Source organism: Neoarius graeffei, chromosome 7 (genome assembly GCF_027579695.1).
Source record: "Neoarius graeffei isolate fNeoGra1 chromosome 7, fNeoGra1.pri, whole genome shotgun sequence".
Lineage (NCBI taxonomy): Eukaryota > Metazoa > Chordata > Actinopteri > Siluriformes > Ariidae > Neoarius > Neoarius graeffei.
Genome location: NC_083575.1, coordinates 81,670,033 through 81,697,167, shown reverse-complemented (window position 1 = coordinate 81,697,167; position 27,135 = coordinate 81,670,033). Strand labels below are relative to the sequence as shown.

The window sequence follows — 27,135 nt, the reverse complement described above, 5'->3', positions numbered from 1 at the left end:
GCTGCACGTGAAAAAACAGAAAGGCCGTCCAGAGTTACTGTGTAATCAGAAAACCTACTTCTAGCTGCATGTGGTCCGAGTACAAGTACTTCAGTCTTGTCAGAGTTAAGCAGAAGGAAGTTAATAAGCATCCAGTGTCTAATGTCCTTCACACATTCCTCAATTCTATTAAGCTGGTGTCTCTCATCTGGTTTTGCAGAAACATACAACTGCATGTCATCAGCATAACAGTGGAAACTAATACAATGTTTACGAATAATATCACCCAGAGGTAACATGTATAAAGAAAAAAGCAGTGGACCCAAGACAGAACCTTGTGGAACACCAAACTTTACCTCAGTATGTCTAGAAATATCACCATTTACATCAACATACTGATAGCGATCAGCTAAATAAGACCTGAGCCAGGAGAGGGCCGTTCCCTTAACTCCCACAACATTTTCTAGTCTATCCAGAAGAATGGAATGATCAGTGGTATCACATGCTGCACTAAGGTCAAGCAACACAAGCAGCAAGACACAGCCCTGATCAGACGCCAACAGTAGGTCATTTACTACTTTAACCAGAGCTGTTTCTGTGCTATGATGAGGTCTAAATCCTGACTGATACATTTCATGGATGTTATTCCTATGTAAATATGAGCATAACTGCTGTGGCCCCATAACTGCAGAAAGGCCCCCATTGGCCACTGGGCTCGAACCCAGAACCTTCTTGCTGTGAGGCAACTGTGCTAACCACTACACCATCGTGCTGCTGTACTTATTCAGTGACAATAAAAGATATTCATATGTTGGCCCATGGGAAGAAATTTTCCTACAGTGAAAAATTAAGACAAATTATTTTCCCCCTGCAGCAAAGTGTTGCAAAGTGTACATGAATTCACTCTTTTATCTTTTTTTTATATTCTTTTATCTACCATAAACAGTACTGTACAGTAAACTACCACAGGATCAGCCAGTGCTAATCCTTTGGTAGTGTTGGACAAGGTAGAAGGTGCTGATAAAGTGCTCCATGGTAGGTGTATCAATATAGTGCACTACAGATTTCATAGTGTCAATACACTCACCGGCACTTCAATAGGAACTTGTTGCTGATTCTAAGATTCCTGTTTTTGGCTGCAGGAGTGGAACCCAACAGTCTTCTGCTGTTGCATGCTGAGATGCTTTTCTACTCACCACAGTTGTAAAGAGTTGCTATAAGTTGCTCTATCCTTCCTGGCAAAAAAGTTCGAACCAATCTGGCCATTTTCCTCTGACCTCTCTTATCAACAAGGCGTTTGTTTCTACACACAGAACTGTCGCTCACTCAACTCAGTGTTTTTTTGTTTTTCGCACCATTCTGTGTAAACTCTAGAGACTGCCGTGTGTGAAAACCCCAGGAGATCAGCAGTTTCTGAAATACTCAAACCAGTCCATCTGGCTCAAAAAACCCCCACTGAAAGTCACACTGAGTTTGAGATCACAATTTTTTCCATTCTGATGTTTGAAGTGAACATTAAGCTCACTGAAGCTCTTGATTTGTATCTGCATGATTTGATGAACGGGTGGCACGGTGGTGTAATGGTTAGCGCTGTCGCCTCACAGCAAGAAGGTCCAGGTTCGAGCCCCGTGGCCGGCGAGGGCCTTTCTGTTCAGAGTTTGCATGTTCTCCCCGTGTCCGCGTGGGTTTCCTCCGGGTGCTCCGGTTTCCCCCACAGTCCAAAGACATGCAGGTTAGGTTAACTGGTGACTCTAAATTGACCGTAGGTGTGAATGTGAGTGTGAATGGTTGTCTGTGTCTATGTGTCAGCCCTGTGATGATCTGGTGACTTGTCCAGGGTGTACCCCGCCTTTCGCCCGTAGTCAGCTGGGATAGGCTCCAGCTTGCCTGCGACCCTGTAGAACAGGATAAAGCGGCTAGAGATAATGAGATGAGACATCTTTATAGCACCAGTCCAGCAAATGGACGAGAAAATGGTTGGAGATACAGTTCAAGGTTCACAGTGGGTTCAAATGTGGGAGCGGTTAGGGGTAAATTTAAATGCTTATTTTTGACTTCACGATCAAGGTTTTTCCAAATGGCTTTCAATTAACCTATAACTACCATGTTAAATCCCATTTTTACAGGGAATAAAATGCAAAGCTAATCTTCACTGGACAAGAAAACACCACAAAACCCATAACTACAAACTGGTACCAAATTATCTCATCTCATCTCATTATCTCTAGCCGCTTTATCCTGTTCTACAGGGTCGCAGGCAAGCTGGAGCCTATCCCAGCTGACTACGGGCGGAAGGCGGGGTACACCCTGGACAAGTCGCCAGGTCATCACAGGGCTGACACATAGACACAGACAACCATTCACACTCACGGTCAATTTAGAGTCACCAGTTAACCTAACCTGCATGTCTTTGGACTGTGGGGGAAACCGGAGCACCCGGAGGAAACCCACGCGGACACGGGGAGAACATGCAAACTCCACACAGAAAGGCCCTCGCCGGCCACGGGGCTCGAACCCGGACCTTCTTGCTGTGAGGCGACAGCGCTAACCACTACACCACTGTGCCGCCCCGTAGTTAATTTTAATTCCTATATTTTTGAATCACCATATGATCCCCTGGTTTTCATCTTTGATGCATATTAGCTAAGAAAATCAACATTACACAAACCAAAGATGTCTTAATTACAGCCTGTTTACTCTGCAAATTTTTTTTTTGAGGAGATTACACGGTTATACAAAGATATGAAGTTTATCTTCAAGTGATGAATGTATATATCACGAGTGAGCAAAGCGAACAAGTGAAAATATTTTCAACACGAGAAGATAAACTTCATATCTTCGCGCTAAAGTGTAATGTTCTTTATATTATATGGACACACACACACACACACACACACACACACACACACACACACATAAAACAAACAAACAAACAAACAAACAAACAAACAAACAAAAAACACAAGTTAATCAAAAGAATTTTAATTTTGAACTCGTTCACCATTTTGACAACAGCAGAAAACACTGTGAGAGACGTCATCGGAGTGAAATATTGAGAAATATTCTATCCACATTCACTGGATATGAACAATCGCATGCTCTGATTGGCTACTACGAGGCTATCAGCTCACATACCGTGAGTAGAGAAAAACAAAATGGTGGAGTGTCTTGCTGAACCAACCGAGGATGAAATAAAAACTACTCAAAAACAACCCCCCCCAAAAATCCAACAAAATATGGAATGAAAGTATTTGGTAGTGTAGTGGTTAGCATTGTTGCCTCACAGCAAGAAGGTTCTGGGTTCGAGCCCAGTGGCCGATGGGGGCTTTTCTGTATGGAGTGTGCATGTTCTCCCCGTGTTCGCGTGGGTTTCCTCCGGGTGCTCCGGTTTCCTCCACAGTCCAAAGACATGCAGGTTAGGTTAACTGGTGACTCTAAATTGACCGTAGGTGTGAATGTGAGTGTGAATGGTCGTTTGTCTCTACGTGTCAGCCCTGTGACGATCTGGTGACTTGTCCAGGGTGTACCCCGCCTCTCACCTGTAGTCAGCTGGGATAGGCTCCAGCTTGCTTGTGACCCTGTACAGGATAAGTGATTATGGATAATGGATGGATGGATGGATGAAAGTATTTGATGGTAAGAACGTATCTTTTTTATTTTTCAAGAATTATTATTATAGAATTTTTCACAAATTGCTCCTGTCATTTTGCCAGTTTGTTTGGATTCTTCATCTTTAAGCATTAGAATTTGTGGAATTTTTTTTGACTGGTTCAAAGACGTTTGAAAATTACAGAACTGAAATGTCCAAAGAAGAATTAAACCTATTTTATACCTCGGCACGACAGCAAGATGGCACTTTCTCCAAAAAAACAACACGAAAGAATAAAATGCTGTTGGTTCTCCGTATCCCGGATGGAGCTCGTATGAAAAATACGAGTCGTGTATTTCCCAGTAAAACACTCATGTCCATACAATACCATTATAAGTGTATAAATGGGCAGCAATGTTGGATAACTAAAATCCATTCATGCAGCCATCGATAGGCTTTTAATAAGTCCGCCTAAGCGGAAATGATTTTGTCGGACATTTTGTTTAAAGTTTTTATTTACCGAATTTGCAAAAAATAAAAATAAAAATGCTCTGTTTCTCAAAATCCAGTGAATGTGGATAGAATAAAACAGTTATTCCAGTCAATCTCACTGTACATGGCTTATAGCCGATCAGCTCATGCACGACTCAATTTCATGGAATAACTGTTAATTTTTTTTTCACGGTCCAGTTTCCATCAAATCGTGTGCTCTGATTGGCTCGCGAGCAGTCTGGAATCCTACAATACAGACCCCGGTTACAGACCTTTGACGACTCGTTCGTTCACAGCAACAACAAATGTAGTAGCAATTTTTTGTCAACATTTATTTTCGTATTTCTCTGGATAATAGCATTAATTTTACAGCATGAATAGCAATAACGTCAGTGTTCACAGCGAAAGCAAGTTTTATTTTTGGAAAATTCCGAGCTGACGTAGCTTGTCAAACAGGTTTTTGACGAGCTTGTAGCAGGTTTGTTCTAAATATGGTTTAAAAATAAATATATTATTTACCAGCTTAAGGTCGGTCCGTATCGTAAAATACCGTGACCTCGGTCACGGTATTTCACGATACGAACCTCCCAGCAGGTAAATTTTATATGTCACTCAGATCTGCAGTGTGTTTTGTATGAAAAATGCGAGTTTTTCAACACGAGAAGATAAACTTCATATCTTCAAGCCAACGTCTGATTTTCTTTTTATTATACAGACACATTCACAAACAAAAAGTACCCAAATTTATCAAAACAATTCATCGATTTCCTCACAAGTGAAATATAGAGATTTATGTCATGCTGTTGGTTCTCCATGTCCCGGATGGAGCTCATATGAAAAATACGAGTGGCGTATTTCCCAGTAAAACACTCATGTCCATATAATACCATTATAAGTGTATAAATGGGCAGCAATGTTGGATAACTAAAATCCATTCATGCAGCCATCGATAGGCTTTTAATAAGTCTGCCTAAGCGGAAATGATTTTGTCGAACATTTTGTTTAAAGTTTTTATTTACCGAATTTGCAAAAAATAAAAATAAAAATGCTCTGTTTCTCAAAATCCAGTGAATGTGGATAGAATAAAAGTTATTCCACTCAATCTCACTGTACATGGCTTATAGCCGATCAGCTCATGCACGACTCGATTTCATGGAATAACTGTTAATTTTTTTTTCACGGTCCAGTTTCCATCAAATCATGTGCTCTGATTGGCTTGTGAGCAGTCCGGAATCCTACAATACAGACCCCGGTTACAGACCTTTGACGACTCGTTCGTTCACAACAACAACAAATGTAGTAGCAATTTTTTGTCAACATTTATTTTCGCATTTCTCTGTATAATAGCATTAATTTTACAGCATGAATAGCGATAACGACAGTATTCACAGCGAAAGCAAGTTTTATTTTTGGAAAATTCTGAGCTGACGTAGCTTGTCAAACAGGTTTTTGATGAGCTTGAAGCAGGTTTGTTCTAAATATGGTTTAAAAATAAATATATTATTTACTAGCTTAAAGTGCCATTCCACCATTGGATGTATTCTTTGGCATAAAATACAATATATTTTGACAACATATATAAATGGTATCACTAGATAGAGAAATCTTTTAGCTTCAAAATGATATATCAAACATAATTTTTTGACAACGAAAAGTATATTAATTTTGCGACCAAAGTCACCTACCCTTTTAATTTCCGCGCGTGATGTCATCGGCAGGTTCCCCTTCTTGTGTACCACGTGACGTGTGACGTGGCACATATTATCAGCAATGGCGGATAGAATGCGATAAAAATAATACCAATAAATCTAGTTAATACCAATAAATCTAGCTAACTGAAAGATTAACTCAAAATTTTTCACAATTTTTTTGGCCCCCATATACGAGGAGAAATGACTCTCTCACTTTGGGGGTTTCCTGGTCTAAAAATAGACCGACACGTGGTACACAAGAAGGGGAACCTGCCGATGACATCACGTTTCACTACCGCGCGGAAATTAAAAGGGTAGGTGACTTTGGTCGCAAAATTAATATACTTGTCATTGTCAAAAAATTATGTTTGATATATCATTTTGAAGCTAAAAGATTTCTCTGTCTAGTCATGTTGTCATAAAATATATTGTATTTTATGCCAAAGAATACATCCAATGGTGGAATGGCACTTTAAGGTCGGTCTGTATCGTAAAATACCGTGACCTCGGTCATGGTATTTCATGATACAGACCTCCCAGCAGGTACATGTCACTCAGATCTGCAATGTGTTTTGTATGAAAAATACGAGTTTTTCAACACAAGAAGATAAACTTCATATCTTCAAGCCAATGTCTGATTTTCTTTTTATTGATGGGCAGCCATGTTGGATAGTTAACACTCCTGGTTATTTAGATAGAATTGGCAAATATTTCAATTAAGTAGAAACATTTAAAGAGCATTAATTATATTCAGGAAACCACTAAAACCGTGCACAACAGAGAAATGCTTAATGTAAACTGTCAGACTATTTATAGACATTTTTTATGTATGTTATTTTGTTCTCAATCCAATATGCAGGCAAGTTGCTATTGTGCTAAACTTATATCGCTTTAATTAGCATTTGGCCCAGTTTTCTAATCTTGCGTGGCTGTGATCAAACTTTTTGCAGTCAGGAAGTGCTTTAACTGTAAAATAAATTCCATGGGCCACCTTGGTACAGAACATACTCAAAATACTCACAGACTAAGCTTTTTATTTCAATGTACACAACAATTTTTATTCCTGAAATTTGCATCATCAGAACACATTCGGTCCAAGTTGGCATTATTTATAGGATATGTGTTTTTTGACGTTTGGATTAAACCCATAAATATTGAAATAGTGACCAGTCAAATATGCCTCATAACTATAAGAAAAAAGGAACCCCATGGCTGAAAAGGATTCCTGCATTCTCACAAATAAAGATACGAAACGACCAAGGATACATCTCATCTTTAGAGTGTATCTTTTCCCTGTGGTGCACTTTAATTAGCTTCTAGAGATAACTTAGCTTTTAAAGCTTTAAAGGTACATTAGTGGTCGTTAAAGCTAGACGGCCTTTCGATTTCATAAAATCAGTGAAATTTAGTTCCATCTGAAATTTGGTCATTGAGATATATATTTATTTCTGTAATATCTCACAAAATATCAGGCCATTCTGTAGCTGGGAAGTTATTTAATTTGAGGGGATTCCCGAGCAAATAATGTGCATGAAATCGCTCACTTCATTTAGTCAAGTAAACAAACAGAGGAAGTCCATGTGTGCATGCACAGGTTGAACTTCTTTTTCTTCTTTTGAGTTTTACAGTTTATACTGTTTATTTATACTGTTTATATTGTTTGAGTGTTTAGTCTGTCTAGTTCCTATCTAGAGTGTTTATACTGTTTATATTGTTTGTTTTTTCAATTATTCTGTTTTTATTTATTGCATTGCCTGTTTGCACCGTGGGTCAGAGAGGACTGATATTTCATCTGTGCTGTATGTCGAGCATGTATAGCATATTTGACAATAAAGTTGACTTGACTTGACTTACAGCAGCTGGTATCCACAGTGTTGCATTACTGCCATCTGCAGGTTTACCTTTGACCATGCACTGACAGTTCCATCATTCTGTCGCTAAACGAACAGCTGATCACACCGAGGTGCTTGCTGACCGCCGATATTTATTAATTTGGTCTTGCGTTTCCTTTCCTTCGCAACATAACGTCTTTTCTTCTCGCTTTCCGTTACTGTAGTTGGTCTTTCACGTTTCATTCGCATACACTCACATCCTCCATTTTTCTTTCTTGTTTCAAATTTGCATCCCACAATGTCTTGCACGAACGGGGCAAGCACACCACATGATACATGATGTAGTATCTTGAATTGGGTCATGGTGAAGCAGGAAAAAATAGCAGAGAATTTAGGGCCATTTGGCCCTAAATTAATTAATTGTTCTATTTAAAAAAAACTAATACAATTGGAAGTCTGTGATTCAAATTCAGTAGCTTTCGGTCCACTAAACAAAAATAATTGGGCGTCAGGGAAAATTATTTTTATGACCTACATTTGAAAAATCTGAAAGGCAGTATAGCTTTAAGTGGTCTTCATTCATTCATTCATTCATTCATTCATTCATTCACACGTATATTTACGGCATTTGGCAGATACCATTATCCAGAGCAACTTACAGAAGTGCTTTGAACACTCTATCAATAACTACATACTGTTTAACTAGGTCATGAACTTAGAGTACTATCAGTCTAAAAAACACACTCTTGTGGAGATAGTTCATGTTCAGTAAGTGCTTTATTCTGGTCAGGGTTGTCGTGAATCCAGAGTCTATTCTCAGAATGCTGAGCATGCAGCAAAATAGGCTACAACCTGGATGAGATGCACACTCATTCACACCCGGGGGCAATTTAGGGTCAACAATTTGTGATGCGAGAAAACTGGAGAACCCAGAAGAAACCCACACAGACATGGGAAGAACATGCAAACTCCACACAGTAGCAGGCAGGTTCGAATCCAGAACCTGCTTGCTGTGAGGTGAAGGTGCTAAACACTGCACCACTGTGCTGCCCTAGGTTGCAATTATTTAAAAAAAAAAAAAATGATGCATACTAAAGATGTACTTTTGATGATAAGCCCACCCCACCCCCACCGTGAGAGAAGGAAATATAGGGGAGGGCAGTGAGACTTGGGACAAGTTTTCAGCTTTTGTAGATTGTGTGAAATTCTTTGCAGGTAGCATCACATTCATATTGCATTAGAGAGCATTTACTCTACCCTCTTAACACAACATTAGTTTCCCAGCTTGTCACATATACTGGCCTTCAGTCTTCACTTTTTCTATTATTATTTTTTTGTGGGGAAACATGAGACATTGAAGGGAGACATGGGACATTATGGTGGGAGATATGGAACAAAAATAAAATATCTAGCTTAATTCTACATGTTTAATTTTTATTTATTATCTAAACTTGGGGCGGCACGGTGGTGTAGTGGTTAGCGCTGTCGCCTCACAGCAAGAAGGTCCGGGTTCGAGCCCCGTGGCCGGCGAGGGCCTTTCTGTGCGGAGTTTGCATGTTCTCCCCGTGTCTGCGTGGGTTTCCTCCGGGTGCTCCGGTTTCCCCCACAGTCCAAAGACATGCAGGTTAGGTTAACTGGTGACTCTAAATTGACCGTAGGTGTGAATGTGAGTGAATGGTTCTATGTGTCGGCCCTGTGATGACCTGGCGACTTGTCCAGGGTGTACCCCGCCTTTCGCCCGTAGTCAGCTGGGATAGGCTCCAGCTTGCCTGCGACCCTGTAGAACAGGATAAAGCGGCTAGAGATAATGAAATGAGATGAGATGAGACTTACAGTAGTGATTTCCCATTGCCTTCTACTGGATTATTAGAGAAGTTTCAACCATTCACACCTATCAGCAATTTAGAGCCACCAATTAGCCTAACTGCATGTCTTTGGACTGTGGGGGAAACCGGAGCACCCGGAGGAAACCCACACAGACACAGGGAGAACATGCAACAGGCCATTGGGTGCAAACCCAGAAGCTTTGTGCTGTGAGGCGACAGTGCTAACTACTATACCACCATGCCAGCGATAGAAAAATAAATCAGTTTACCCAAAACCTCCATCCATCCATCCATCCATCCATCCATTATTTGTAGCCGCTTATCCTGTCCAACAGGGTTGCAGGCAAGCTGGAGCCTATCCCAGCTGAGTACGGGCGAAAGGCGGGGTACACCCTGGACAAGTTGCCAGGTCATCACAGGGCTGACACATAGAGACAAACAACCATTCACACTCACATTCACACCTACGGTCAATTTAGAGTCACCAGTTAACCTAACCCGCATGTCTTTGGACTGTGGGGGAAACCGGAGCACCCGGAGGAAACCCACACAGACACGGGGAGAACATGCAAACTCCGCACAGAAAGGCCCTCGCCGGCCACGGGGCTCGAACCCGGACCTTCTTGCTGTGAGGCGACAGTGCTAATCACTACATCACCATGCCGCCTTACCCAAAACCTGACGAGACAAAATAGTTCCATTCTCAAGAAGGAATGAAATAAGCTTCATCCTCATGCAGAGACACGTCCACATTTTTAACAAAAAATAAATTAATTAAACAATTTTAGATTTGTCATCATCATTAACCGCGATCTTTGCCTGCAGCAGAATGTGCACTAACATAAGATAGTTGCTTCCATAGATCTCGATCTTTGGCAAGAGCATTCAAGGAATTTATATCATGGACAGACCTGTCCATGCTGTGATCTTATCTCTCCATCTCTTAGGTTGCCGACCCCTGTTTCTCTTTCCATTAATCATGCCTTCCAAACAGGTCTTGCTGACACCACGATCCGTTCATTTTATCTGGCCAAACAGTTTGAGTACTTTACTTTTGATGACAGAGGTAGATTTGTAAACTACAAGAAAAAAACCTGTAACACGATGAACTGTCCCAACTCTCCCCATCTGGCCATTTTGAAAAAAATAAAAATCTTTAAATGTTTTCCCCCAGAATTAAAGTTTAATAAATAATACTATACCTGGTAACTCTAGGCTACATACTTTAATTCCTAACAAATCCCAATTCACCAGTGTACATTACACCATAGAACGGAGGTAGGGGTGAAGTAGAAAATACACATTTTGGTTGATTAAAAAAAAAAAGAACTGCACAGACCTTACTGCAGTGTCATGGCTCCAAAGGAAGTCGGTTACTCTCAGGGCCAACATCGAGCTTCTGATGTCATCTAAAACCTCCTTCCATTATCTGTAGCCGCTTATCCTGTCAAACAGGGTCGCGGGTAAGCTGGAGCCTATCCCAGCTGACTATGGACGAGAGGCGGGGTACACCCTGGACAAGTCGCCAGGTCATCACAGGCCTGACACATAGACACAGACAACCATTCACACTCACATTCACACCTACGGTCAATTTAGAGTCACCAGTTAGGCTAACCTGCATGTCTTTGGACTGTGGGGGAAACCGGAGCACCTGGAGGAAACCCACGCGGACACGGGGAGAACATGTAAACTGTACACAGAAAGGCCCTCGTCGGCCGCCGGGCTCGAACCCGGACTTTCTTGCTGTGAGGTGACAGCGCTAACCACTACACCACCCCATCTAAAACCTGATTGGTTATGGGAAGACAAACTGTCCCAAGTCTCCCCTTGCAACAACTTCCCCTGCTCTCCTCTACCTTTATTTCTAAAAGTGTGCCACTTCAAGATCCACTGATTTTGTGTAGTTTAATATATAACAATTCCATTTGCTAGTTCAACAGACGACTATAAAGCTTCTGATGATTAAAAATTAGGGGCGTTTACAACTGCAGAGCGGCTTCCAGGGGATCTGACCAATCAACGAGCCGACTTTGGTCTCATTAACATATTCTCTGCTCCGGAGGGCGTGGCTTCGAGCCGCTGCTGCCGTGCGGCTGAAATCCTTCCATTGATATTCAGCCCAGTGTCCTATATATGAGAGGAGCAGGAAAAAAAAAAAAAAAGAAAGAAAGAAAAAAACCCACAGTGCAGTGTGCATGCAAACCTGAGCATGATGTGAGACTGAGACAAAGACAAGAGCAGGTAGGATTTTTTTCTTCTTCTGCATGCATGTGTTTTTGTCTGGATTCTCCTTATAATTAATTTAATGACAAGGTCATCCATGCATCCATAGCACCCCCCTTTCCACTGACCACTGACCACATTTCATCAGAAACACACTCGGAGTGAATGGATGTGTTGTTTAAACAGAAGGAGCAGGACCAATCCATCCCCAGTTTGTCTCTTTATCCCATGTTGCACTCATGATCCTGTGAACTGACAGGTGATGCTGAGCATTTTAATGCACCTCAATTCATCAGGTCTCATTAACCAGTTCATTTTCAACTTCATTGTGACCTGCATACAAGATCTAAGTGCTGGATCCAAAATTAACCAGCCTCAATTTAGTCCTGCCTTTGCTGCAACTTGGCTTATTAAATGATAAAGCTCCATAATAACTCATTATTATTATAATGTAATGACATTGTTGACATGCAGGAGATTTTTGGATCACATTGCACTGGATCGTACTGTCTCTCTCTCTCTCTCTCTCTCTCTCTCTCTCTCTCTCTCTCTCTCTCTCTCTCTCCATGTATTTAAGTTCAGTTTCATAGAGAAAGATGCATTTTCATCATGGTATATTTCACGTTACAGTTTCAATATGATACCCAGATGTCATGCTTTATCAAAATTTCACGCAATCTTTTTCTTCCAGGCAGTCCGTAATATGTGTGCGTGTGTGTGTGTGTGTCCTGTAACGTCCCTCGATTGTCTTCAAGAATCTGCATTACAAAAGTGGTGTCTCATTTTTCAAGGGATGAAATGCATTGCTCAAAATTGCTCTTGCAGGTCCTTACCTGGCCATTTCCGCTTCACCATTTATCATGATGTAAAGCCGAGTTAGAGATGATGCAAGTGTTTTATTCTTTATGCACACTTTTAGTCATCATTTTTCCCAAGAGAACATAACAGCTATTACCGAGCATACAATTTATTTTTGTATTTCTGCCAGAGGGGAGAAAAAAATGCATCAATCATTATAAACTTGGTGCACTGATGTTTATTATTTACATGCAGCTTGTATTCTGGCCAAAGCATCGGGAAGCCTGCCAAAGTTCTGGACATTACTGAATAAGAAGCTCTCTAATAGGAAGAATTTAATAACTACATGGACAAAACAGTGTAGCATGTCTCTAGTGAGATTTTGTGTTTGTATGTGGTGTGATAGATGGCAAAAACACTTAATTATTGTCTAACTGGCTTGTTTTACAGTCCTGTAGATGTATTTGTGTGATAGACAGCTATTTATTTATTTATTTATTTATTTATTTATTTTTTGTTTGACGCTGTCAGGTCTCCAGAGCTTTGGCTTGTCCAAGATTGATTGTAAAATCACAGAGGACTATCCTAATGCTAAATTATTCCTCCCACGATTCAATACAAGATGTCAGACATTAATGTACTGTAATGCGGCACATTCTTGCTAGCATCACTATCATGATACACAGTATTAGGAAACATTGACTATATTGTCATGTGTCATGTCACTTCACAGTTTAGCTTAACCCAAGCTGGGTTAATATTATAGTGTAGGTCATTAGAGACATGTTACTTGAGGTCATGTAATTAATTTGTGGTTCTTTTTTGCATAATAAAGGAGACATTTTTTAAATTATGCCAAATTATACTACACTCGCTGATATTCATGAATTCTCCTGAAAATACAGTAAATGAAACTCCTTTAGTTATCAGTGATCTTTTTCTCTTCTCAGGGCCTTGGTGCGTGGTTATGTCTTCTCGAGTTGTTATGTCTATCAGTGCTGTTGCTTTGGGCTCTGAAAAATCTCTAGAGAATTTATTTCTTTGTCTTCAGTCCTCAGATTGTCTCCCATCTTGACGTATTGCAATCAAACTTCATCATAAACTTTAAACTGGAATTACGACTGTCCAATGGGGATGTCTGAAAAACATAGAGTAATGACTCAGTAGGTTAGAAATACTAGGCTCCTGATGGAGCTGTTGGATTTAAACTCAGTGTCGTCCTCAGATGTTTCTCTTCTCATTTAATATTGTCATTCAGAGAAGACAAGATGCTAGAGCACTACAAATCTCTCATGATTTTCTCTTTTTTATTGTTTTTCATTTAAAAAATGCTTATACTGCTAGAAAACGGTCCCTTTGAGGAAACCATTAAAGTGTTTTCCTGATCAGAGAAGGTTCGAAGTAAAACTGGAAATCCCTTAACTATCTAAAGGCACCTTGAAGACCTCTTTTTGCTAAATGAGCTTGTCCATAGATAAAAAGCAAAAATATGGCTCAATCAGGTAATATAGAGATCTTGTATATGGCTGAACCTTCTGATGTTTTATTACATATATTAATTTAGTATAATATGTCTTAAATTTGTGTCTAATTCCATTCTTCCAGGCTATCCACTTTGATTTTGGACTAACACCAAAGGAAGCAATAAAACTGGATTCAGAATGGGAACAGTCCCTAACCCCAAAAGGACTGTTACTGTTCAAATGGTCCCTCGACTATCTGGTACGGATAATTTGGGCAACAAGGACGCAAACACAATCTGTCTACAAGACTCAGGTTTAAACCTGACAAAAGATTGTGCTTCCACCCAAAATACAAAGCCAGATCAGGATAATATGCAGCATAAGTCTACAAGTAAAGGGAAACCACTGGAAGGAACATCCAAATCTCCTTCTTCTAACAATGAGGATCATAGAAAACCTGATGCCCAGGAACCTCATGTAAACACCAAGACGGAAAACAGCAATGTCAGCGCAAAGTCTTTACCAACCATTTCTGCCAAAAGCAAGGATATTTGTTCAAGTACCCCAACATGTGCAGAAACACTTCCTCAAGATGATAAGGGGAGAAATGACAGTCATGCTAAACAAGGAATCAAGGAAGACCAGACTGCAGAGAAAGTACAGAATAAAGCATCGGAATCTGAGGAACTGACAGCACAAAGGCAAAAGCCATGTCATACATGCGATCCTAAGCTCACAGACTTACCTCCCAGCAGCAGGACCGCAAACAAGGACACTTCCCATTTACATGAACTTAAAGAATCGAGCTGCACCATTAGTTCAGATCTAGTTCTGGTCACCAGCATGGATGAGGCGACTCAACCACACCCGGAATCAACTAGGAAATTGCAAGGAGGGACTTGCCCACAAGGCCTTACAACAGATGTTTCCCAATCAGTTCCTAGACCAGCAGAGATCTCTCAGCCAGCAAGCAGCAATGAGAAACCTGAGGCAGACCTTACTATATTACAAGTGAGCAAAAAACAATCCACACCTCTTAAAGACAAAGAATCCTGCCCCAAATCTGAATATGATGCCAATGATGCCAAACTCCATCATACTGTCCCAATAAATAGCACGTCTCAACACTCCCTGGACATCTCCTTAAGTCACTCCATTAAGCTCCATGCTGAAGTGACTGATGAGGCAATTCAAACACAAGGATCTGTTTCAGAGGACAATAAGAAGAAACATTGTAAGCTGTACCGTGAGGCTTCCACCATGACATCAGCAGCAGACTGTGGCACCTCACCCTCTAAACAGCACCAGGATGTAGAGGTGCAAGCTGTGGCTTTAGTCTGCACTCGAGCTGTTGAAACAAGTCCCAGTCTTTTTCCATACCAACCCAAACGGGTGTCTGTTTGTCTTCAAATGGAAGAAATGGAGAGCCTTGCAATGGTATATCATAAGGACAGTGCAGAGGTGCCGATTATAACGGAAATGTCTGGCAGTTCATGTGGCCCATCTATCACAACCTTGTCAGATGGATTTCCTCAATCTGGAGGCGTTTTGGTGCACACAGATGGTGTTTTACAACATGAGAACAGACTTGGAGCCAAGCCCAAGGAGCCTGGACTACCAATTTACAATGCCCCAAAAGGATATTCACCTCTTCAACCAGTTTATCAGATTAATATCGAGACATGCAATCAAAATAAGCTATCAAATGAAGCTAGTTGTCAAAGTCAGAGCTACAAAGTCTCCCCTGTGCTTTCTATTTCACGTTCTGTAAAACAGGACGCCAAGGAAAAGGGCTTTGGTGAGATATCAACCACAACAACCAATCAGGTCTGTCAAGCTCTGTCTGCAAGAAGTCCTCAGTCAGAACAACCTGCCAGGCCTCCTACTGCTAAATCCCCCATTTCACATTCAAAGCCCTCTACACAAGTGGTTGCAGCTAATGAAACCAACAAAGAGGCTTCTGCCTCATCATCAAGCACCAGTTCAGAGGACAAAATGAAGACAGAGCAGCTGGTTGACAAATCCATAGCCAAGTCTGCAAAGCAAGGCTCCAATCTGGAGCCAGAGAGGGATAAGAAGGAGGACGAGAAGGCAGCCAAGCCAACCAAGAAGAGTGTTCATGATGTGGTGTGGGATGAGCAGGGTATGACATGGGAGGTGTACGGTGCCTCGCTGGATCCAGAGTCGCTTGGTTTCGCTATCCAGAGTCACCTTCAGTGCAAAATCAAAGAGCATGAGAAGAAGATCATAGCTCAGACAGTGCTCAGGAAATCGATGTCATCTGATTCACCATCAGACAGAAAGACTAAGCGAAGGCAGGCTAACGTATTCAGGTCCATGTTCCAAAATGTCCGACGGCCCAACTGTTGTGTACGTCCACCCCCGTCGGCAGTGCTGGAGTGAGAACTGCTGAGTAATCATGGTCCGATGATTGCCTGGCACAGAATCTTCTTGGAGGTGGTTCTAGTGCAAAGCATGACAGGACTATTCCCAGTTCATGATGCAGAATGTGTGGCATTTAAAACAACTGGTGAGTGTATAAGTGAAGTCAGTAAACAGTATTATTCAAGGGAGTATTTTTAGAAATTAAAAAATATGCCAAGAGTAAAGTTCTAACAGTATTTAGAGTGAAATGGCAATAATGATAACGTATAATATAATGAAGATAATGGAACATATTTAGTTATATGCATGTATATTGGTTCAGATGGCTGTCTATTAACCTCCCATTGTGGGATCTGCAGTTATATATTGCACTAAATATCAGATGTAAGCTTACTACTGTTAATTTTTACAAAAACCTTGTGCAGTTGAATTTAAAATCTGAGTTTGGTAAATAATTGTTTTGCATTTTTAAGGACGGGTTGGCTCCTATTATTTATGAAATTAATTTGTATCAGTTTGTTTAATCATTAAGCTTTGCAAGTCCAAATAACTTGATAATTAGTGATGATAAAGTGCAAGAACAGCAACAACAACCAAAAAAAAAAAATCCAAAATCTGGTGTGCTTGTTGTTCTGTATATAGTAATGTGCTGGTGTGCCATAGATACCATATTCAGTAGCAATGTTACCCTGATTTTATATTAAAATCATCAAGATAATACCATTCACTCTCTGTTTACTCCGTTCTTCATTACACAGTGCATTTGCCTTAGGTATGAATATTTTGTAGTTATTTTAGACGTTATCTGCAATTATACACCATAATGAGAAGGAGAAGGTCATGTTCATGGGTATGTGAATGGAAAACACTGGAAGGTTTCTGTCCGTTTGCTCCGGCATGTGTGTTACCTACTGATGCATTGTATGTCTTTTCTTATTTCATTGCCGTGCCACAACTGTAACCGTTTACTGATGTGACTGATGGTGGTATTTCAGCTGCAGATGGAAGCCATATCACCATGAGTCATATCACAAATCTATTTTTGGAGGTCTTGACCTCTACAGAGTGAGTGATATTGAATTTGGCAGAAGGGCTTTTCCTTCTCTCTCTCTCTCTCTCTCTCTCTCTCTCTCTCTCTCTCTAATATTCTGTTTCTCCATGCTACCATTCCTGAAGCTTCATTCTCTTTCATTTCCACACATCTCGTCTCTTAATTAGCTCCTATTTCAATATTTAATGTCCTCCCCATTGTGGGCACAGTATCGTTGCAACCACTTAAAAGCTCTGATTAGATCGTCTCCATAGGCCCTGTTTTAAATCTGGAAGAGATTAATGCTGGCGGCGCTGCTCACCAACTACCGAGCTCTTCGCAAAATTCCAGCTTGTTTTTGTGATCTTCATTTCCAAAACGCAATCTTTGAAACTTGAAGCCCACAGGATCATATAAGAGATTGCCTGTGAAGATATTAACAGGCAATCTCTTATATGATTGCCTGTTAATATCTTCAGATATCTGGTCTGTCCAATCAGGGTGTTTAAGAATGGCTTAAATGAGGAGGTGTACGAATCAGTACTGGGACGCTAATTCCATCCATAGGGTTTGGTGAGATGCATTTTATATCAATATGTATTTAGTTACGTAAACCCGGTTGTTACCATCAACAATGCACCACTTAAGTCTACTGAGAAATTCTGCTATCTGGGCAGTATCTCGTCAAATTCAACAACCATAGATGATGAGATTACACAGCGCATAACTAATGCTAGCAGCAGGCTTGTAGTACTTGAGTCCAGGACTTGGACTCATCCAACTCGTGCCCTAATTTTAAGGACTCGTGACTTGACTTAGACTTGAGCACTGATGACTCGGACTTGTGCATTAACTGCATTCGGACTCGTAAATTGGAGATGAGGAGTCGGATTTTTTCCTCATTTTTTGTAACATGCCATAATAATTTGGCATAAGAAATGTATATCTCCATCAATTTTTGTACTAATTTCGTGCAAGAGTGTCACATCTGCGTGCCTTGGCGCATGCATCAGACAGACTCTCGGGCGCGCTCCGAACAGCGTGTACACCAAGCGGACTCTCATGCACTTGCACTGTAAATGACTTACACTTGCACAGGGTTAAGGCGCAATCAATGCGCCTATATAAAAACTGTGAAAACGCACTTACTTTGCGAAGTATTGAGTTGCATTGCTGACATTACTGAGTCTTATTTCCTTGTTTGGTTTCCTGATCCTTGATTTCCTGTTTCTCGTCTTTGATTCTGCCTCGTCTACAATAGCCTGTTTGTGCCTCGCTTGACCTACTGCCTGTTTCACCGTTTTATGATTTTGCCTGCCATTCTGGATTGTTTACTTGTCTTCACTTGTATTAATAAACAGACCTTCTGCACTTACATCAGTCTCCCAACCATCTCTGACAGAATACTTTGCACTCCCTGACAAAGAGAGTGCACATTCACCTGTTCATACATCACGTTCAGGAACAAACTAATGTTAACAGCGCTAAAACAGCCACCATCAAATGGTGCAGTTGGAGTCTTGTTCTTGGACTTGACTTGGATCAATAATGGACTCAACTCAGACTCGATTCGGATCAATAGTAGACTCGACTCAAAATTTCTTTTAATGACTTGGACTTGACTTGAACACTGGGGACTCGAGACTGGACTCCAACTCAAGGTTTAGTGACTCGAATACAACACTGGCTAGCAGTGCATTCAGAATGCTCAGGTATAGACTGTGGGATGAGCATAGTGTCAGACTGAGTATGAAAATGAATGTGTATAAAGCTGTGGTTCTTACCACCCTTCTGTATAGCTGTGAAACTTGGATAACCTACTGTCGTCATATTAAGCTACTGGAGCAGTTTCAACAACACTGTCTAAGATCCATATGTGGCATCAAGTGGCAATACAAGGTCTCTAATGTGGAGGTCCTAAAGCTCTGCCATGTCCCAAGTGTAGAAAGTCAAATTATCAAAGTACAGGTTCATTGCGTGGGACATCTTGCCAGAATGGAAGATTCCAGGATACCCAAAGCTGTTTTCTTTGGCCAACTTAGCAATGGAAAGAGAGCAGTTGGCAGACCCAGATTGTGATACAAAGACACTCTCAAGCAGAACTTCAAGGTGTGTGATATTAGCCTGGATAGCTGGGAAAGCAGTGCGGAGGTGCGTGTGACGTGGTGTGACGCATGTCTGAAGGGTATTCGGACATTTGAGGAGAAGAGAACCAAACTTCTAATCGCCAAGAGGGCCAAGAGGAAGGCTAAATCCACTGTAGAGAACTCCCTATATATTTGTGAAGCTTGTAATCGCAGTTGCCAATCACGTATCAGCCTCCTGGCACATAAAAGAACTCACCATCGTTAACTGTGTCGCTGAATATTCATGCATCATCAACGACATGAGAATCCATCATCATCATCATTATCATGTATTCAGTCATATTGAGAGATCTGGTGCAATCTGAGAGTTTGATGTTGGTTTGGAGGACGTTTCTGTGCAAACCTCAAGAGGCTGTTTGATGTGAGAGATTTGGTGTGAAAATGTACAGGATAACCTTAACTCAATGTGACAGTTTTTTGGCATATCACAGTGTCTGCTAATGATGTTTCAAGTTCATAAAGGATGACATTACATGCTAACACTACAGTGGTAGTGCAGCTTTTTGAAAATGGAAAAAAAAATGACTTGTTAAGAAGACCATCATTAGCTGTTGGCAGTTAATTAAAACAGCTGTCTTTTCACATTGTATATGTTAAAATGTAGGCTATTTGGTCTTTACATTTTGTAGAATGCAACATTTTCTTTGTAATGACATTATATATGTCATACATTAAGGAATAAAATACAACGGGGTATGCTGTTATTTAATGATTATTCGCTGAAGGCAAAGTGAATATCGGTGATTAATATAAATACGCAGGTGATTATAGGAAATTGTGCGCACTGATTGGTCGAGAGATTCAGATTATTTCTCGATAATCACCTCCAGCGACTCGGCAAAATGGTGGCCAATCACTTCATCACTGTGAGGAAGAATTGCAAATGATGAAAGAAAATGCTATTCCTAAAAGCACTAAAGATACTACGACGTTTGGTCTAAAACTATTCAAAGGGAAGGTGGAATTGTGGTTTATTTTATCGATTTCAAAACAAAGTATAATATGTGAGTCGGCATAGATAAGTGACACAAGTCTGTGCCGCGCCGTTATTACATTTGCATGCTGCTTTTCAAATTTGAAATAAATTATTTTTTAAATACATTTTTTTTTAAATAATCACCTGTGAATTTATACTAAAACAATTATCCGCCTCAGGCTTAGTGAATATCAGTGAATCGGTAATATCGGATAATCGGTGAATATTGGTGATGTGGTAAAAAAAAAAAATTGCATGATGTAGCATTACACTTATGATGTAAAAATTTTAGATCACAGTATAGCATCATAACAAAATGGAGCCTACAACTACTACCATACTGCCACTAACGATTTGGGAAACTACTGAGGCGTTATTACCATCTTGATATGTATATGTACAGTACCAGTCAAAAGTTTGGACACACCTTCGAATTCAATGTTTTTTCTATATTTTTATTAATTAAAAAGCACTTCATATCTTAAAGTAATGATAGATATCATTTCTCTTTACTTAGTTGAGCGGTTCTTGATATAATATGGATTACTACAGTTGTGGTGTTGAATAGGGCTATTTACTATCTTTTTATTATTTACTATTTACTGTTTGATCTCAGACACATTAAGAAGGCAAGAAACTCGTCCACTAATTAACTTTTGACGAGACACGCCTGTTAATTGAAAAGCATTCCAGGTGACTACCTCATGAAGCTGGTTAAGATAATGCCAACAGTGTGCAAAATGTCAACAAGGTAAATGCTGGATACTTTGAAGAATCTAAAATATGAAACATTTTGTTTTAACACTTTATTGTTTACCACCTAATTCCATATATGTTCCATATGTTATTTCATAGTTTTGATGTCTTCAGTATTGTTCTACAATGTAGAAAATAGTCAAAATACAGAAAAACTTATGAATGAGTAGGGGTGTCCAAACTTCTGACTGTTATATATATATAAGCCTAACTAGTGTGATGCAATGTGAGAACACTGACCATACACACCACATCACTCAACGTTGACTGAGTGTTTATAGATTGCAGAATTGAACTCTCCTTAGTGAGTGTGTTCTTTGGGAAAAAAGACTGAAATTCAGAAGCAGGAGAAAGAAAGTCTATAGACAGATTGGGGTCATTATTCTTTCAACATGATATATTTCACCTAATCTACTTAGCTGAGGTTGGTTTTTTGAGAGGAGGTGTATTATTTCACAGGATCTTGGTAGTGTGAGCACTGCAGAGAACTATATGCTGATGTAAGAATTAGCTCTTAACCACATCCTGTTTTGCATTTTTTTTTCAAATCTATATTTTTCAAGTGGTTTTAATTGCCGTCATTTTCACACTCTGCATTCATGTTTCCATTTGGTACTACTTCTTAAATGTGCAGTGGTTTCAGGGACACACCAAGGCCTAAAACTGAGCAGCATCTAATCTTTTAGGTTTTTGCCTCAGGTTTTATTTTACCTTGGACTTAATATTCAGTAGCGTCAAAATTAAAAACAAAAAGACAGAGTCATCTATATCCCCCGCCCTATAAACCAACTATATACCAAGTTTCAAGATATTATTTGCCACATTTTTCAAGTTCTGCTGCAGGAACCCAACCCTACCTCTTTACACTGACCTCAGCAGCCCGTGGCATAAACCCACTGGACCTTTAGTCCAGGTGAGCTAAAAATGAAAATTTCTCACAATTCTTAGTATCAAAAGGCACATCTACATTACTTAATCAACACATATACCAACTTTCAAGACCATACCACTCATAGTTTTCAAGTTCTGCCCCAGAAACTAAACCTACCCCTAAGACTAACCTGAGAGACTAAGTCTGAAATTGTTTCCATGGAAACATGAAAAATTAAAATTTCTCAAATTTCTTAGTATGAAAAGGCACATCTACATCACCTTGTTAACATGTATACCAAGTTTCAAATCCGTATCATGAATAGTTTTGGATATATGCTCCGGAAACGAACATTGCTCTTCGAAGCTAAGTCAAAATCAATTTTTTAATGTAAAAATTTGAAAAATACTTTTTTCAAAAATCCAAAATAGCAAAAGGCACCAGTTCACATGTTGCTTGATATGTATACCAAGTTTCATGAAGATATCTTCAGTAGTTTTAAAGATATGGCCCGGAAACGAAAACATGACCAGATGGAACCTGTTTCTATATCCCCCGCCAAACTTTGTTCGGGCAGGGGATAAAAATTGAAGCTTTCACGCTTTTGATCATAGCCAAATAAATCCTAGATGTAAGTTGACGAAAGTAAAGCAGACTGCTCTGAAATAAATCTTCCAGAGAGATTTGTCTTTTAAGGCTACTCTTTCATCAGTCTTGGTGTTTGGATTGCGAATGGCGTCCATCTGGATGCTGGATGGCCATTTATCCACTCGCATTTCAATTTTTATTTGTAGATTAGACATACAGTACTGTGCAAAAGTCTTAGGCACCCTATTTTTTCCATACAAACTTTGTTATAGGTTTCTGTTTTATGAATTCTACTGGTACATTATTGAGTAGAAGTTGAAAAACTTTTTAGAGTTCCAAATGTTCAAAATTAAATGTTACAGGGAAAAAAAATAGTATCTGAGCAGCATATTACATAAGAGACCACTTTTCAGATTAAAAAAGAAAACATACTGTAATGAAGGCTATTGGATTTTGGTGCAAAATGAAGAAGCGAGTGTGACAATCAAAGTGTCCAGAAGAACTGTGGCTGGTTCTGTAAGATGCTCAGTAAAACCTACAGCTCATTTCCGCATAAAACTGCACTCATTGGACCTCAGACTACTTTTTTTTTTTTTAAAGCAAAGGGTCGTCTCACACCAAATATTGACCTTGTTTCATTTATTATGGCTTACTGCTTACTGTTTATAGTATTTTTTTAATGTTGAAACATTTCATTTCATTATTTTTAAGCCGTTTTTGGTCTACAGCATTTTTTTTACATGCCTCAGACTTTTGCACAGGACTGTATGCATATATTAGTGTTGTAATGTTGTTATGGATAGGATACAATGTTTTCATTGATTTCGGTGTTTGTACCTGTACTGTACTAACATAGACTACATTTTATATCATGAGACACAAAGCTGTTAAAAAAGAAGAAGTCTTCTTAGAAGAAGCAATTTTAAGACTGTACTATATCCCGTTAGTTGCCATGACATTCAAAATGACACGTTTCTACACTGTCAGAAAAAGTCTACTAAAGTACACCTTTCCTTGTTACTGTGATGGCACTTTTATCTTTAATACCATGTGTACACTCTCAGAAAATAAAGTACATTATTGTACCTTTATTAGAAGTACAATGGCTTGTCACTGGATCAGTACCCTCTAAGGTACTTATTTGTACCCTTTATATACCGCTTGGGAACATATATGTACCTTTTTGGCCATAAAAAGGTGCACATACGTAGTTACCTTGAGGTCCAATAATGAGCCGTAGGGGTTCATTAGTGTAGATTGTACCTTGGGGGACGGAAATGGACACCTTCTGTACCCTTATTTCTAATAGTGTATCTTTCAACCAGAAATGCTCTTATTGTGTAGCGTTAAAAACATTTAAAGTGCCATTCCACCATTGGATGTATTCTTTGGCATAAAATACAATATATTTTACGACAACATGACTAGACAGAGAAATCTTTTAGCTTCAAAATGATATATCAAACATAATTTTTTGACAACGACAAGTATATTAATTTTGCGACCAAAGTCACCTACCCTTTTAATTTCCGCGTGGTAGTGAAACATGATGTCATCGGCAGGTTCCCCTTCTTGTGTACCACGTCACGTGTGACGTGGCACAGATTATCAGCAATGGCGGTTAGAACGCGATTTCCACTTGTCGATTGCTGTGCCGATATTCACCATCGACCGTCTCCTTTGGGCATCACTTGCTATTTTCCTTCGCTTCTTTTCCGAAGCTGACAATCGCGTTCTATCCGCCATTGCTGATAATCTGTGCCACGTCACACGTGACGTGGTACACAAGAAGGGGAACCTGCCGATGACATCATGTTTCACTACCGCGCGGAAATTAAAAGGGTAGGTGACTTTGGTCGCAAAATTAATATACTTGTCGTTGTCAAAAAATTATGTTTGATATATCATTTTGAAGCTAAAAGATTTCTCTGTCTAGTCATGTAATAAAATATATTGTATTTTATGCCAAAAAAATACATCCAATGGTGGAATGGCACTTTAAGGTACTTAATCAGATGAGTGCAATAAAGATATAAAGCTACATGATACACATCTTTCAAAGTAAAAGATATCAACTAAACTTGTTTACTTGAGGTTACCACCCCAGCAACAATGAACAGCTACAGTTTAGTACTCTTTTTTTTTTCCCTTTTTGGACATGGGAATATACAGTGGTGCTTGAAAGTTTGTGAACCCTTTAGAATTTTCTATATTTCTGCATAAATATGACCGAAAACATCATCAGATTTTCACACAAGTTCTAAAAGTAGATAAAGAGAAACCAGTTAAACAAATGAGACAAAAATATTATACTTGGTCATTTATTTATTGAGGAAAATGATCCAATATTACATATCTGTGAGTGGCAAAAGTATGTGAACCTCTAGGATTAGCAGTTAATTTGAAGGTGAAATTAGAGTCAGGTGTTTTCAATCAATGGGATGACAATCAGGTGCGAGTGGGCACCCTGTTTTATTTCAAGAACAGGGATCTATCAAAGTCTGATCTTCACAACACATGTTTGTGGAAGTGTATCATGGCACGAACAAAGGAGATTTCTGAGGACCTCCAAAAAAGTGTTGTTGATGCTCATCAGGCTGGAAAAGATTACAAAACCATCTCTAAAGAGTTTGGACTTCACCAATCCACAGTCAGAGAGATTGTGTACAAATGGAGGAAATTCAAGACCATTGTTACCCTCCTCAGGAGTGGTTGACCAACAAAGATCACTCCAAGAGCAAGGCGTGTAATAGTCGGCGAGGTCACAAAGGACCCCAGGGTAACTTCTAAGCAACTGAAGGCCTCTCTCACATTGGCTAATGTTAATGTTCATGAGTCCACCATCAGGAGAACACTGAACAACAATGGTGTGCATGGCAGGGTTGCAAGGAGAAAGCCACTGCTCTCCAAAAAGAACATTGCTGCTAATCTGCAGTTTGCTAAAGCTCATGCGGACAAGCCAGAAGGCTATTGGAAAAATGTTTTGTGGACGGATGTGACCAAAATAGAACTTTTTGGTTTAAATGAGAAGCATTATGTTTGGAGAAAGGAAAACACTGCATTCCAGCATAAGAACCTTATCCCATCTGTGAAACATGGTGGTGGTAGTATCATGGTTTGGGCCTGTTTTGCTGCATCTGGGCCAGGACAGCTTGCCATCATTGATGGAGCAATGAATTCTGAATTATACCAGCAAATTCTAAAGGAAAATGTCAGGACATCTGTCCATGAACTGAATCTCAAGAGAAGGTGGGTCATGCAGCAAGACAACGACCCTAAGCGCACAAGTCATTCTACCAAAGAATGGTTAAAGAAGAATAAAGTTAATGTTTTAGAACGGCCAAGTCAAAGTCCTGACCTTAATCCAATCGAAATGTTGTGGAAGGACCTGAAGCGAGCAGTTCATGTGAGGAAACCCACCAACATCCCAGAGTTGAAGCTGTTCTGTACGGAGGAATGGGCTAAAATTCCTCCAAGCCGGTGTGCAGGACTGATCAGCAGTTACCGGAAACGTTTAGTTGCAGTTATTGCTGCACAAGGGGATCACACCTGATACTGAAAGCAAAGGTTCACATACTTTTGCCATTCACAGATATATAATATTGGATCATTTTCCTCAATAAATAAATGACCAAGTATAATATTTTTCTAAAGGATATTCTATTCTAAAGGGTTCACAAACTTTCAAGCCCCACTGTACAGTATGTATGCCTCCTGGGTTACATTTTAGAGGAAAAAAAAAAAGACAAGGCTAATTTACAGGCCAGAAAAATGCAATTAAAATCCACTGTATGGCACTAAAGTAAATCACAGTTGAAAGTTTTTCCAGAAACATTTAAAAGTAGCAATGAGTGAAAAAATTGAAACCAATTAAAATATTCTTTATCGATTTCTTTTTTTATTTTCTAAAAATAAAACCCATCGAACATCATTCCCCTCATTAAAAATGTCAGGATTTAGAAATATGCATGTATTGTGGAAACACCCTGATGTCCCCCTGCTACCACAAATATTCTGACAACACTGAGATTAAACACCATCAATGTAGCAGAGTTTCTAGTTAACTGCTTGATTTGCGTCATAGTTTACTCAGCGATTCATTCATGTAACCATAACAGCTCATTTACATTTACATTTGGCAGACGTCCTTATCCAGAGTGATTTACATGAGTGCCCTGAAGTCTTCATTAATAAATAAATAAATAAATGAATAAATAAATACAGTAAATAAATCCTGATACTGGTTCACTAGGCCATGGACTAAGAATACCAGCAGTCTAAAAACCCTGCTGAGGAAATATAATAATATAGTAAGAAAAGCATAAAAACAACACAACAACACAAGATTTTTTTAAAGTGCTAATTTAAGTACTTCAGAACGAGGTAGGTCTTTAGACATCGTTTGAAGACAGCCAATGACTCAGCTGTTCGGACATCTAGGGAAGTTCATTCCAGCGCCTAGGTGCCAGAACAGCAAAGAGCACTG

The 27,135-nt window shown here is 39.6% G+C and overlaps 1 protein-coding gene across 1 annotated transcript; it reads left to right on the top strand.

Moving 5' to 3' along the window:
- The first annotated feature begins 14,094 nt into the window (after positions 1 to 14,094).
- On the top strand, positions 14,095 to 16,299 carry gprin3b (GPRIN family member 3b). The gene has a single exon (XM_060924875.1). It carries the CDS (start codon positions 14,095 to 14,097, stop codon positions 16,297 to 16,299), a length of 2,205 nt encoding a protein of 734 aa, XP_060780858.1.
- The last annotated feature ends 10,836 nt before the right edge of the window (positions 16,300 to 27,135 follow it).

Excerpts from the sequence above, each read along its gene's own strand:
- gprin3b (XM_060924875.1), top strand. The coding sequence starts at position 14,095 with ATGGGAACAGTCCCTAACCCCAAAAGGACTGTTACTGTTCAAATGGTC.